This window comes from Nycticebus coucang, chromosome 10, assembly GCF_027406575.1.
Source record: "Nycticebus coucang isolate mNycCou1 chromosome 10, mNycCou1.pri, whole genome shotgun sequence".
In the NCBI taxonomy this organism is placed as follows: Eukaryota; Metazoa; Chordata; class Mammalia; order Primates; family Lorisidae; genus Nycticebus; species Nycticebus coucang.
Genome location: NC_069789.1, coordinates 55,221,978 through 55,236,344, shown reverse-complemented (window position 1 = coordinate 55,236,344; position 14,367 = coordinate 55,221,978). Strand labels below are relative to the sequence as shown.

Genomic DNA, 14,367 nt, shown 5'->3' with positions numbered 1-14,367 from the left:
TTCCAACAGCAGTCCCTATACCTGCCACTCACATCTGGGCATCCTGGACTCCACCCAGCTCACAACCATGAAGACGATTGATTTCTTAAAAGTCATGTCTGCCATGTCTAACCTCCAAGCTTGTATTCACAAGCCCACACCACCTACCCATTATATCCTCCTTGTGCTCAAGTTGTACAACTTGGTCAGGGAATTGGGGGCACGGTATTCTGGTTGATAATGAGTTACTGTATAGCTGCTTTCAAAAGATAAAATTTCAAAAACACAGCACTAGATATTTGTCATCCTGAGCAATATTTAATTTCTGATGCTTCAGAAGATACTTGAGCATCCTAAAAAGCTCTAGGGGTGGGTCTCTGACAGTGACTATGGTTCCTTGGTGCTGTGTGGATGTCCAAGAGCACTGGCTGAGGGGAGGCAGCAGGAATCACGAGCCTTGCTCATCCTGAGCAATATTTAATTTCTGATGCTTCAGAAGATACTTGAGCATCCTAAAAAGCCCTAAGGGTGGGTCTTTGACAGTGACTATGGTTCCTTGGTGCTGTGTGGATGTCCAAGAGCATTCGCTGAGGGGAGGCAGCAGGAATCACGAGCTCCAGGGTTCTGGTCTCAGCTCTGTCACTAAAAGGTGAAGTGGCCTTGGCTGAGTCAGGGCTCTTCTGAGGTCCCTCCCAGCTGAATTTCCATGAAATTGTGTTGATTTTCCACCACTGGAATTGAGGAAATTTAAACTCCCATGCATGGCATAGATGGTCTGAAACAGTTCTTTGGTATCTATGAAACCTCTGGACTGAGGCCCCCATCCAGTGTCAGCCCAGCCCTGGGGTAAGCCAGGTACAGACTGAGACAGGAGAGCAGGAAGAATAGGATATCAGCATCAGGGATGATAGCACAGTTTGTTATTGAATTTATCAAGTCCACAGACAAATACTCTCCCTGGTAGAGGTAGAGGCACAAGTATCTGGTCACTTATCCTGCCTCTTTAGACCAGCAAGAGCTGTTCTGTTATCAGTCAACCGAGATGTTTAGTGACAGTGATGTGTCATATGTTGAGACTGGTGATAACAAGAAGGCAATGGGTGAAGAGATAACAAACCAACTCCTCTTGGCCCCAAGCTTTATCTAGAAGGCTCGAACTGAGAAAGGAATCAGTTGCTGGGAAAGCAATATGCGAACCAGTCTCTATCCACTGTGGGGACTCTGGGAGGCCCACACTTTACATGACCTTGCATTTGCGAAACGTAACTTTTTTCAAGTCACTGGCACTTTCATTGTCTCATTTGGCTTTTCTTCCCAGGCTTGGCCACCCTTCTCTGTTCAGTTCTAGTGAGGGTGAAGTCTACTCATTGCTGTAGGAAAATCACTGGCAAGGGAAAACTCTGAGCAATGAGTCTGTGTTCCATAAATAGCTTCAGTGATATACACATAACGCACATGCACACATACACACACACACACTTGTGGAAATCACCTTCAGGGAGATCTGTCCTGGCTCTCAATGGCATAACACTATGAATATAAACGTATGCTTGGACTCAAATCTCTCTCTCCCTTTCACCTCAGAGTGCCTGAGAGAAGCCTATCCTTGCCCGAGCCCCAGGTCGTGAGGTGCTCAAAGCTCCTAAGTGGAGCCCTCCTCTGTCCTGGTGCCATGGGAATGGGTCAGTGTTGGCAATGGAGATGGCCAGAGTCTACTCCTTCAGCAGTCCCAGCTTCTTCAGGGCCTCCCTTCTATGTTCACCAGGGATGCCCTTTGGCGAAATCTTGACACTGACACAAAGGGGTCGAGGAAGCTTGTCACGGCTCTGTCCTTGGTATGACAGGCGCTTAGAGCTCCGCTCTTGCTCAAGGTCAGCCAACTTGCCCACTTGGATACCTACAAAGTCTTTCCCCGTGCCCAGGGATGCAGGCCGGGGCCTGGAGTTACGTAGAACGCTGGGTGAGACTTTGTCCAAGAACGAGGTCTTTTCCAGAGAAGTGCTGGTTTTGGGGCTGGTGTCTTTCTCAGCTGAGAGGTAGCTGCTCAGCCCCACACCTGAACGCTCCAGAGTGTTGGACTTGAAGTTCATCTGTCTCAGACCAGGGATGCTGCTCTTCTGGAGAGTCAGCCCTGAGTCTAGCTGGGTCAGAGGACTACTTGCCCTTGATGCCTTGGGGATGGAAATTGGCATGGATTTGGCAGATGCAACATTCCCACGAGGGGTTTCCTGGGCAGGAATCAAAACTTTGCTTGGAGAAGACCCCTGAGCTAGAGCCGGAGCAGGAGGCTGCATTGGTGAAGGTCCCCACACCGGACCTGGAGGCTTCCCTGCAGCAGGCACCGCTGCTGAGATCTGAGCTGCACCTGCAGGCTGCGCTGGAGCTGGGGCAGGGGCCGGGGAAGGGTACTGATCACGAGGCTCCTTGAGTCTGATGGAGCTGCGGGGTTTACTTAAGTGGAAACCAGGCTCCTCTTGGTCCTGGGGTAACCCCAGCTTCTCCAGTGCTTCTCTACGTGCTTTCCTCTGCTCCTGTACTGATGAGGAGACCACACCAGCATCTCCAGAGGCAGTCTCAGTGTGGCGGGACAGCCAGTTCTGGGGATCACTATGGAAACTTCTTCGGCTGCTCTTCAGGACAATATTAGGTGGCAACTTCCGGGGCTTAGAGGCCGTGATGGGAGCCAGTCGGGCATTTGGGTCCTCCCCTGATGGGAGGGGAGTATCCTCAGCTCTTGCATTCTGAGACAACATGGCAGGCTGAGGCTGTGGTTGTCTTGCCTTCTCCTCTGATTCTTTATCCTTGGCTTTTTGGGACATGGACTCTGAAGAAATTTGCTCTGTCTTCTGGGGGCTGGCTGGCATATGGGGCTGGAGTATGTGGCTCTGCTGTCTTGATCCCTTGGGTAAGCCGTCTTCTCTACACTGCTCTGGCTGGGTGTCCCGGAAAGCCTCTGGGGGAGGGATGAGGGCCACGTCCAAATCTGGGGCAGCCTCCTGGGGGTTGGCAGGTGCCTGACTGGGCGTACTTCCCTGGTTGACTTGCTCTGGCTCTGCTACAAGCTTCTCAGAGTCTCCAGGGATGTGGCTATTAGCCTGGGTGGTACTTTTCTTGAGGTTCTGGTTTTGGCCAATGTGGATATTTCGTGGGAGGCTGTAGGAGCCAGACCTGAGGCCCAGACCTTGGGGCTCAGGAGGATGGGATGAGTAAGACTGAGTCACTCTCCTTGGCTCTGGTTCTTGATGAATGGTTGTCCCCTCTGGAATTCCTGCATGGATCAGGGAGAACACAAAAAAGTAGACAGAGGTGAGGGCCTGACCACAACGAATGGGTTGGCTTTTGTTTTTGTTGCTTTCATAAGGACAGTACTCTTATCTGGATATCATTAAGATCAATAGTAGCAGATTCCTTTTGACTGAGGATTAATTTTTCATAGTGGTTGGTGAGAGTGGACTCCCAATTGCTCCATGTCCTTGACCAGGCTCTCTCTGATCTTCTACAGAGTTACCAGAGCTGGGGGTAGACTCAGGATGGTTCCTTCCAGCTATTTTTGGGCTCCCAGGTAACTGAGACCAAGGGAAACATATGAACAAGCGATTTGCTCTTACTTTGACCAGCCTTCTGTCTTCTCCTACTTTTACTTTCTATGAGCACCTGGATGATTCTGGAATAGCCATAATGTCCTTGTACCAGACAGGGACAGGACTTCTTTCCTTTCAGCAAGCCAGGCATATGCCCCACCAGGCCCACCAGCTGGTGAGTCAGCCCCAAGGACAGCAAAACCCTACGTCCGCATTTACTGCTCTAACTCCAGGGAGGGTCTAACACATTCTAAATAAATGTTTGCTAAATGAATAAATAAAAGAAATTTGCATCCAGGCAGATGGCAAGGCCCTCTTTTTTGGTCAATCCTGGGTGGAATGCCTAGGGGCACAGAGCAGAAGCACCCCTAGGTTCTAGTTCAAATTCCTCCGTGTGACCTTTGTCAAATACTTTACTTTTTGTGTCTCTGAGAAAGCTCCAAGTTATATGGACAACATAATTATTTGACCTGAGACTTGACTGGTGTTACTTTTAACTTTTCAAAGCTGTTTTAATTTACTCTGACATCAGTGAGATTGTCCTCAGGAGTAAAATGCTCCTCACATCCTGGGATATATTGCCCCATACTCAAGGCCTCACTCATGTGCCAGCCTGTCTTCTTCCGCTAAGCCTGAACTCTACTGGCTCTTCACACTCTTCAACAAACTCGAGGCACACTGCCCACTGCACTTGGGAGAGCCCTTCACTCTTCTTATCTCTCATGGCCTTGTCATGTGTGTCACCCAGATTATAGCCCCAGACTGGCTTGGTCTCTCCAGAGCCAACTACCTTGTCCTCCCTATCTCCCTCCTCCACCTCTGTGGTCATATCTCTTTAGAATTTTCCATAGGAGGATGGGAGATGGTCAATCTGCTTTCCTTCCCAGGCCTCAGGGACAGGCAGAGTCAGCAGGCCTGTTGGTGGTCTCCCCTCTCTTCCAGAGACAGGCTTTATTCTAGCCAGGAGAATGGTGAGGAATGCAGCTGTTCCTTCTGCCTACGACCTTCAAAGCAGAGGGCAGGAGAGGCAGAAAGGGTCTAGAGGATGCACCGATTTTCTGGGTTTTGCCAGAGGCCCTATCCCAGATAGTCTGTCTTACCCAAGGGAGTAGGCTGGGTTACGGGCAGTGCTAGGGATCCTTGGGGGGTTGTGGCTGGCTCAGATTCGTCCGTGGACAGTCCACTGTCAGCCTCAGTGTCCAATGCACCAATGGTTTCCTCTAGGAAAAGCAGACACTCTTTCTCTGCAGCGGATAGGAAGTCGTAGCTGCTGTCACTCTGTGGGGGAAAAGAGAGGAAAGGAACAAGGGGAAGGAGGGGGAGCTGTGAGAGGGAGCTCCTTTGGCAGAAACTGGCGGGGCCTGAGAACCTCCCTGCCATGGGGAAGGAATGCTGAAGGGCTGGAAACCTTTCCTGGTGCTACTCTGCAAACCAGCCAGTGTTGCTTCCCTATACAACAGGTACAAGGGAGAGCACGACTGCCAGGCAGCTGGCCCACTAGCCCCCTGCTCTGCTGCTGGCCAGGCAGACGGCAGGGCCCCTCTTTTGCTCAGTCCTAGGTGGAATGCCTAGGGGCACAGAGCAGAAGCAGTCCCAGGTTCCAGTTCAAATTCTTCTATGAGACCTTTGTCGAGTACTTTATTTTGTGTGTCTCTGAGTTAGCTCCAAATTATATGGACAACATAATTATTTGACCTGAGACTTGACTGGTATTGCTTTTAACTTTTCAAAGTACTTCTGCATACTTGATCTGGTATGTTAAGGACAGTATGAGGACAAACAAGAAATACAACCAACTACAGGCTGCCAGGCCAATGGGAACAGGGGCATGGCTAGCCACAGATAAATACACTAAATAATTTACACTTGACTTTGAGTTGCATTCCATACAGGGTTTTTCCCCTTGTATGTTTGTTTTCTTGATGACATTTGGCTCTGGCTAACATTCAAATAAGCACGAATTTCTTAAGCAAATATTAGCTTACTGAGGGAAGGAGAAAGGGTAGGGAAACTGACTGGTATGGAGAGAGGGGAAAGTAGCTTAGTATTAAGTAGCTATTTAAGAAGATCATTTTCATGATGAGAGAGCAAGCACATAGGGATGTTTGGAAGCAAATACTATGGCCATCTCAGATGGTTACTGTCCATACTCTACCAAGGCAGGAAGGTTGATAGAATAGTTATTCTTCCAAGGAGGAGGTTGACAGGAAAACCAAAAGGATAAATGTGAATATAAGTAATTCAACCTGAGTCTCTTCTTGGCATCTCCATCATTCTTCTTAACACTTGGGACACTTTAGCATTGGATCTTCCTCAGACTTACTAAGATGGCCAGGAAAGATTTTGAGACAACTCTAAAAGTATCCTGCAATGAGGGGAGAGGAGTATTGAACAACCCTTCCAGTTGTCTGGGCCCCTTAAAGAGCTACTTGTTAGGTGACTGGCTGGGGTCTATGTGGTAAGGGAAGTCCCGAATAGGTCTTGGGAGCCCTAAAGCCAACTCTATGAGTTACTCATCGAAAGATCTCCTCTATTGTCCTCTGCCTTCTAAGATAGTCTCACCAAGGATAAGCCAACTCTGAATTTCTCCTTTATGAATGGTTCACTTTGAAAATCTTTAATCCCTGCCACTTTCTGCTTCCAGTGGTACATGACTATTCATATTGGCTTCAGCCTGACAGAAACAGAAAGATCTCTCTGTCTATGGTCCTATCATCTAGGGTCAAAAAGAAGTTTTGTATAGATTGCCTGTGCTTTGGATTTGTGTGTGTTGCTTTTTCTACTCCACTTTTACATATCGAAATCCATTGAGTATATTAAACATCCTTTACATGCGGCAGGAACCTTTATAATCCTTAAATTTTCAAAAACCTCTGTAGGATATAAAGCATGAAAGTATAAATCCTCTAGCATACCTAGGCATGTGACAAGCATGAACAACAAAGGAATGCTTCCATGTGAACAAGGGCAGATTGACTCTTTCACAACAGCCTTACAACAACTGAGATTTAAATTCACACCCAACAAGTCTGAGCAAGAGTGAGATCCCATCTCTACTAAAAATAGAAAAAATTAGCTGAGCATTGTGGCAGGCACCTGCAGTCCCAGCTGTTCAGGAGGCTGAGGTAGGAAGATCACTTGAGCCCGGGAGTTAGAGGTTGCCGTGAGCTAGACTGGTGCCATAGCACTGTACACAACAGAGTGAGACTTTGTTTCAAGAAAAAAAATGCCTAGAAAAATGACAATTTATACAGTGTCTTTGGAAGAGACTCAGTTTCTGCTCCTGGATAGACCATTTCTTTTCTATGCAGAGGCATATGCTGGGTGCTTTACCTCTGTCTCGTATTATTCCCCTCAAAAAGGCAAAGAATTCTGTGTAAATTTTATCCCTGTTTGAAAACTGAAAAGACTAATAAGTTTAAAGAAATTAAATAATTTTCCAAAGATCACATAGCTTATAAGTAGAGAACTCAGATCTGTTTGGCTTCAGAACACAGACTCTTAAGTACTCTATTTTCTTTGATCTTTGTAAGAGACTGAAGTAGTGCTGCTCATGGCAGAGAACTTCAAGAATCTATATGCCACAAGAACCTAAGTTCTGATTTCCACCATGACCTCGGATAACTCTCTCTCCTCAATTCAACCCTCTAGTCTAATGAAAATTGGAGGTGGGGGAGGAACGTCTCATTTGTCCTAATGCTCTCTAGGGCGTCCCACCCTGTTTTCTTCAGCACCTGGGCTGACTCAGAGGCAGAAAGCACCCATTGATATTGTGATTCACTCTCTGACCAGGAAGATGAAAGAGAAGGTGCAGCCAGCGGGACAGGCGGGAGGGCAGGGCAGGGCGGAGGTGCGGAAAGCAGGCCAGATTGCAGAAGAGAGGGTACGTACAGATCCTGAGCGGGTGGAGGTGGTGCTCATCATGCTGGCACAGCTGCCGATGCGGGTCACAGGTTCTGAGCCAGGCCCCGCTGGCCACAGCTCCGTCTCAGGCATTTGCCCGAAACAAGGTGCAGGGATGGCAAAGGGGCTCCCAGAGGGGAAGCGAAGGGAAGCGAAGAATGTCCCAAGCTGGGCCTGAAAAGAGAAGAATCAAAGCCACATATGAGCCCAGGCTTCAGCCAGGCTCTGCCCAAGCCCTCAAGCAGCATGGCGGCAAGGACACCAAGCAAGCAGAGAGCTCCCGACACCCCTGGCCTGCTTGGAAGGACACACGAGCTCACTCAAATACATGTAGAAGAACGGATTTAGGTGGTGGAAAAGCATCTAATCAGAAAGGAGCTTCTATCATTTCACTTAATTTTCTCTGAACTAGAGAGCTTAACCTACATTTTCTTTACTATAAACAATAAATACATACAGGAGTTAATAACTTGGGTCCTGGAGGTAGCTGAGTCTTGGGTTCAAATCCCCGTCTAATCATTTACAATTATGTGACTTGAAGCAAATCACTCTTTTGAGTCTGTCTTTCCTTGTTAAATAGAGTTAATGTTAGGATTAAATGACAGCACAGTTTAGGTGGTAGTAAATACATTTAATGGTTAAATGAGTAACTATTACGGTTCTTATAATAAGAAACAGACAAGATCTTTCTAGAATTAAACTAACTTGACTCAAGAGAAATAAGAGTTCAGAAAAGAAGGGTTCTGGCTTAATGGGAGACAATAGATAGACTTGAGAGAAGGGACAGAGAACTTAACTGTACCCATCTCATAGCATTGTCAAGAAAATAAAATATAATACTCCATATAAAACACTTTTCATAGTGTATGGCCTAGAACTTGCCAGCTGCTAACACAGTTAACAACATCACAACCACCCCCACCATGGCCATCATTATCTCCCTAGTCTGGGAGACCTGAATAGGACACCTATTTTCTCTCTAGTGCATTATCTCCTTTGTTGTTGCCTGTGTTCCCAATGAAGTACCCTAGTCTGTGTCAAATAAAAAAGAGAAATTTCCTGGATAGCTTCCTCCCAACTCTGACTCCTTGAGGAGGGAAGGAGAAAAAAAAAGTTTCAAGTTCATTATGATAATAGTAGTAGCAACAGAAGGTAGTGCCATCATCCCTTTGAAATTCCTAAGGCTTTTCATATGCCTGTTTGTGGAAAATACCAGAAGCAGGCACTCCCCTCTGTTAAAATGAAATCCTAAAGAATTAAGATTAAAAGATAGTTCCAAGGCCAAAGAGAGAGCTGGAATTAGAATAAATTTTATCTGATTCCCTATAATACCATGCTACATTTTCCAAGATGTTTTCTACCCTCCTAACCCTAGGTTAAAATATCCTTAAAAAATGCATTGTATTTGAGATCTGGGGACTTGGGGTTTGGATGCCAGGGCAGATGTCTCTTTAATTATTTCCTGTGCCAAAGTCAGGTTTGGGCTGGGTGGGGTGAGTCAGCCTTCCAACTCTACAGGGCTGGCAAGTATGGAACTCTTCTTCTGCTTGGGAGGAGTCCCTCAAGTGGGGCAGGCAGGAGGGGCAGGGCACTTGGGGAAGAAAAGGGAAGGTCCTTGATGAGCCAGACACATGTGGTTCACAAGGGTCCAGAACCTCTCAGGAGATGATGGGACCAGAGGGGCAGAGGCATCCTGAAACCCAGTGATAAATCAACACCAGGTGAGACAGCTCTTAAGAGTTTTTTCATGAGGGCTCCCCAATACCTAGAACCCCAAAGAAACAGGAACATGGAGAAATCACATGGATGAAATTCAGTCATCTCAGCTATTTACTCTGTTAATATCTGCCCAGCTACAGATAGTACATGTTCTAGCCCATTCCTGATGTTCTGTGGGGCTGACACCTTTATAGCAAAGAAGATCCATCTCTCATAAATTGAGGCCCACAAAAAGCACCAAAAAATGCTGGATGAATGGACTTGTCATCTGCTCTAGCATCTGTTGAGTTGGGCTTTTTTTTTTTTTTTTTTTTTGAGACAAAGTCTCACTATGTCACCTGGGTGGAGTGCCCTGGCATCATAGCTCACAGCAATCTCAAACTCTTGGGCTTGAGCAATGCTTTTGCTCAGCCTCCTGCATAGCTGGGACTAAAGGCATACACCACAATGCCTGGCTAGTTTTTTTCTTTTTTGAGTAGAGACAGGGTCTTGCTCTTGCTCAGGCTGGTCTTGAATTCGAGTTCAAGCAATCCATACACCTCAGCCTCCCAGAGTGCTAGGTTTACATGAGTGAGCCACCTGCTCAGCCTGGGTTGGGCTTTTGGAAGGCTTTTTCTTGGTTTCTAATCTATCACTGTAAGCTTTTTCTTACTTTATTTCTCAGAGAATATATGGCTTGGTAGAATTGGGTGAATATTATTAGTTAAACTAACATGAGCACCTAATAGGCACCAAGGGTGCAACACTTACAAGACAAAGGCATATTGTTGTCAAGAAGTCAGTGAAGATCTAAGGGTCTAATTTTTGGCTCCAGTTTTCTTATCTATAAACTTGGGGCAATAAATACTTAAAGTGACTCACTATAATTAACATAATATTTTCTATGAATGGGTGAGCAGATGCTACCTCTTACTTTCAGAGAAAATTACTACCCTGTTCTTCCAACTCTGCTTCAGACTTTACAGTGGTTAGCTAGCTCTCCTCCCCCCCAGGGAAGCCTAGCACACTCTCAGACAGAACCTGGGATGTCCTGAAGAGATAAAGGCAATAGGCCTAGTGCTGCTCCCAAGAGTACATGAAGCCAGAGCTTACATACTGCTTTCAGATATGCTAATTAGACCTGCAAAATAACATGGTGATGACATAGGCAGGATAGGACATTTTCCTCCTTTTGCAGATGAGAAAGCTGGGGCTCTTCCCATAACTCCTCCCTAACAGAAGGAGGGAATGGCCCGTCCCTGCATATACAGGGAAGCTCTCCTGAGGGCATCGAAAGGTCCAGAAGCAACAGGGGCTTGAGGATGTTCACCCCAAGAAGGCTCACTGGCCACCCCTGACTAAATATTAAAAGCCATGAGATCATTCTTCTCTTATTACTTCATACCTTACTCTGTAAATTATCTGGTTCAGCTTTATACTCCCAGACCAGTTTATTGCCCCAACACCAGGTATTTCTTGAGTAAAGAAATGGTACCAACTGCCATGGGTGGAGCACGTCGGCAGATGCCACATAACCACCACAGAGAGCAATCAACCTGAAACCAAAGCTAAGTGAGCTCATAAGTGCTGGCATACCTAGTTTTCGGATTCAAAGAGTTGGAATGGTTTAAAAAAAAAATAGCACTCATTTCCTTTTACCAACTTTACAACCTTGAAACTTGGGGGCTATTTCAGGGCAGCCATCGAAACCTCCGATATTGATATTTTATTTCTTCCTGATAAGAAGCCTGAGAAACAAGCAAAACACTCAAGGTGAGAGTTTGATATCTTTTAACCCTTGACCTCTTTGGGGGACTTAAGAGAAGGAGGGAATGGGTTAAGAAATATGCACAGCCTACAGTCAGGGCCACCCATCCAATGACACATTAAACATTAACTACTTCATGGAAACCAGACAAACTCTGGAAAAGAGGAAATAAATTGCACATGAGGTTCTGGCATCGGAAGAGGTTGGGGTGGGGAGAGGGCTGCAGGCCACTCCAGGGTATCTTCTTCACACCTTCCAAACAGACCCAGGCCTTCTCATCATTCTACTAGCAGCTCACCCATATCCTCCAGGAGTTCTGCCTCTCTGCCCACTAGTCAAATAGGTTTCCTATATCTCTCAAACCAGGTGTCTCTGCTTTTCGCTGACTACCCAGAAATGCACCTTAGGCTGAAGAACATCCTTAAAAAATGCCCGGAAGACAAAGTGTGCACTGTGCGCAGATCCCTCTCTGTGGGCACATGGGCAAGCTTCTGTGTGTTTAGGCAACGGTATAATCTTCCCTCTCACCAGTGGGTTTGAGGGAAGGGGTGGGTAGAAATACCCTCTTGAAGAGGGTATTACACATTGCAGAGGGGCACTATTGCTCACCTCATCATCTAAGGCACCTCTCCATCAGAGAGTGTGGTAGGCTAGTTCTGTGGTATGGGGTGAGCTCCAATTGCCAGGACTGGAAAACCTACATATTTACCCAGGGCTGTGTGTGAAGAAGACTGCCACTGAGGTCTTCCCATTTCCCTCTTCTCTGCAACAGGAGGAAAAGAGCCAACTTAGTGACCAGAGTGTTAACCCTCTGAGACGGCTAATGGAGAGGTGGTTAGCTGCTCTGCTGTGCGACTCCTCCATCCACCTTCCTGGTGCAGGTAAACTTGCCACACACACTGTCAACTCTCAGTTGGACCACCTAAAGGAAATCACTATTCTGGTGTGGTTCTTCTCTCTGTAGACTCTGCCACACTTTCTGCTGGGAATTCTCACCAGATCTGATATGCTGCCATAAAATATTAATGTGGGTGAGGCCTGGCACAGCCGAGTAGCTTTCTGTGTGCCAGTCTCTGTATCTATTAAGGGGCAACTCGACATTGCAGCTAGATTCCAAAGATAGCTGGTAGTTGGAGGTAAGAGTTTTCCCAACGTGCCCAAACCTCACATCCCTTTACAAACAACCTAGTATGGCTCATACCTTACACACCCGTCCACAGAGAGCTCCATTATCACACTCCCATGATGGAACACACACACCCTGTACCCTTTATTTAAATAAAGATCAACACTGAGTTGATAAAACCTGGGGAGAATTTCCTGTTACAAATGCACTGGAAGAAAACCAAGACATTCTGCTCCCCCCATTTTGACTCCCTCTATTCCAACTATTCTCTTCCAAAGTCACAATTCAGTTTCAGAGATGGAAATTTCCGAGGCAAAACTATTCTCATTTCTTGTTGTTTGCACAAGATGTTTATCTAACTAAATAGGTAAATGAAAAAGATGTGTCCCAGCGCAGGTCTCCATAAAAATACTACAATCTCAAGAAGCTCCCCACCCGCTCTGATCCCAGAATAGACCCCATGAATTGAGAACCGAGAGGAAGCCCCCTTCCTTCCCCCAACACTGCAGCTCATACTTCCCGTGAAGCCCCTCTCCTTGCTGCCGGATAAGCAGTAGTTGGTTAGTGATTAACTCACCTCCAATGGGTTGAGGGGCTGAAGAGAGGAAAAGAGTACCCTTTTATTTCAAAGGGCAGAGAGAGAGACAGAGACTGCTTCCCCTGCCTCCTCCTGTTTTCTCCTCCTTTTGACCTCCTCCTGACTTACCTAGGCAGGTAAATGCTTCATCTGTACTGCCTCACCCCCACCCTGCCACTGTCTCAGCCAATCCACTGCCTGCTTCTCATTCCAGCTGTTTTGTCCAGGAGGGTGTGAGGAGAATGGGTTCGGCGGTGCTGTTCTCACTCAGCCAATCACCTCTTTCCCTCCCTTTCTAATTAGCATAAGAGCTAATTAAGCAACACTTTTTAAAAGCAGGAGGGCTAGAAGGAGGAGCAGCTGGTTTGGGCTGAGATTGCAAGAAAGGAGAGGTGTCAGGAAGGCGAGTAAGCTGAAGATACCATTTTTAAAAAATCTTGACGTAAAGGAATACAGTCTAATGGGCAGTGTGCTTTTTCTTTCTTTTTTTTTTTTTCTTTTGTGGTTTTTGGCCAGGGCTGGGTGTGAACCTGCCACCTCCAGCATATGGGGCCAGCGCCCTACCCCTCTGAGCCACAGGCGCTGCCCGGCAGTGTGCTTTTTCTATGGGTCTGTTCGCAACTTGGTTTCCCATCTAGAACTGCCTTCTTCCATTTGGAGCTGAGTATTCCCCTGAATTCTCCAAGCTAAAATCCTCCGTGGCCAGGAAAAATCTTCCACTAGTTTTTCTAGCTGTTGAGAATCACTGTCATCCCCAAGCCCACACCTAGCAGCTCATAATCCTCCAATCTCCATTCATGTCCACCCAGGAAGGGCGATTTAAGGACGGGAGTGCTGGAGCTGAGCCACCCTCATCCCAGCACATGCCAACAACTTTCTCAGCCTCATTTATTTCTGGGGGGAAATAAAACCACTTTCTCCCCTAAGAGGTCCCTGTACTGATGAAAAAGTGACTGTGAGAGCCCTGGAAGGACAAAACATGCGCTCTGTCATTTAGGTTTCTGGTGTCTTTTAGCTGTTCATGGAAGGTGGCAATGCATATTAAGAAATGAAAACAAAAGAAACTACCAACCAGTTTAGCAACTCCCGTCTCCTTTCGTGGGCCGGTTTTTGGCACCCGTAGGGAGAAGAGAGTAGGTAGAAGTATCTACTGCTTTGGGGAAGAATCTCAGCTATCTGGAACACAGGTTGCTCTTAGCAGGTAGGATTTTTCCCTGGGAGCTGTTTATTTTTTCTGGACGTAGGTTATCCTGGATAACTAGTAACTTTTACGGTTCTCAAGAATGGAAAAAAGTATCCAATGTACTCAATACTATTATGAAACCAATACATAAACACTTATGCATTCATACCAATGATAAAACACGAAGATAGTCCAGAAAGGCAGAGGGGTGGGGAAGGGCGAGTGGAGAGAGGCTATTTGGAGGGATCTCACTTACTGTACACAATGCAAGGGTACATTTCAAAACAACTGAGAGTGTATTATAAATGTCTTACCACAAAAATAAGTAAGTGAGGTGATGGTTATGTTAATTAGTTGACTTAAGCATTCCACATTGTATATCAGATTATATTGTACCCCATAAATGTATACAGTCATGATTTAATAAAAATTAAGAAAAAAAATAAAGTACTCCACTCACTAATGTCAAAAGGGCAGGAAGAAAAATTAAAATCAATGTACATAATGATTGTGAAAATTTATTAAGCCCTTGCTGTGTGCTAGGTATTATGC

The 14,367-nt window shown here is 46.3% G+C and overlaps 1 protein-coding gene across 1 annotated transcript; it reads right to left on the bottom strand.

The window, feature by feature from the left end:
- Nucleotides 1–278: 278 nt before the first annotated feature.
- Nucleotides 279–12,802, bottom strand: C10H1orf116 (chromosome 10 C1orf116 homolog). Its single transcript, XM_053607924.1, has 4 exons — nucleotides 12,633–12,802; nucleotides 7,452–7,637; nucleotides 4,661–4,838; nucleotides 279–3,247 (listed from the first exon to the last, which is right to left on the bottom strand). Exons 2-4 carry the CDS (start codon nucleotides 7,554–7,556, stop codon nucleotides 1,692–1,694), a joined length of 1,839 nt encoding a protein of 612 aa, XP_053463899.1. The 5' UTR covers nucleotides 7,557–7,637; nucleotides 12,633–12,802; the 3' UTR covers nucleotides 279–1,691.
- Nucleotides 12,803–14,367: the final 1,565 nt, after the last annotated feature.

Bases quoted from the DNA above. Each gene is read 5' to 3' on its own strand.
- C10H1orf116 (XM_053607924.1), bottom strand. From the start codon at position 7,556: ATGCCTGAGACGGAGCTGTGGCCAGCGGGGCCTGGCTCAGAACCTGTG. The intron at 4,839-7,451 runs GTACGTACCCTC...TTTCCCCCACAG, and splicing joins CCTCCACCCGCTCAGGATCT to AGTGACAGCAGCTACGACTT. The intron at 3,248-4,660 runs GTAAGACAGACT...TGATCCATGCAG, and splicing joins AACCCAGCCTACTCCCTTGG to GAATTCCAGAGGGGACAACC.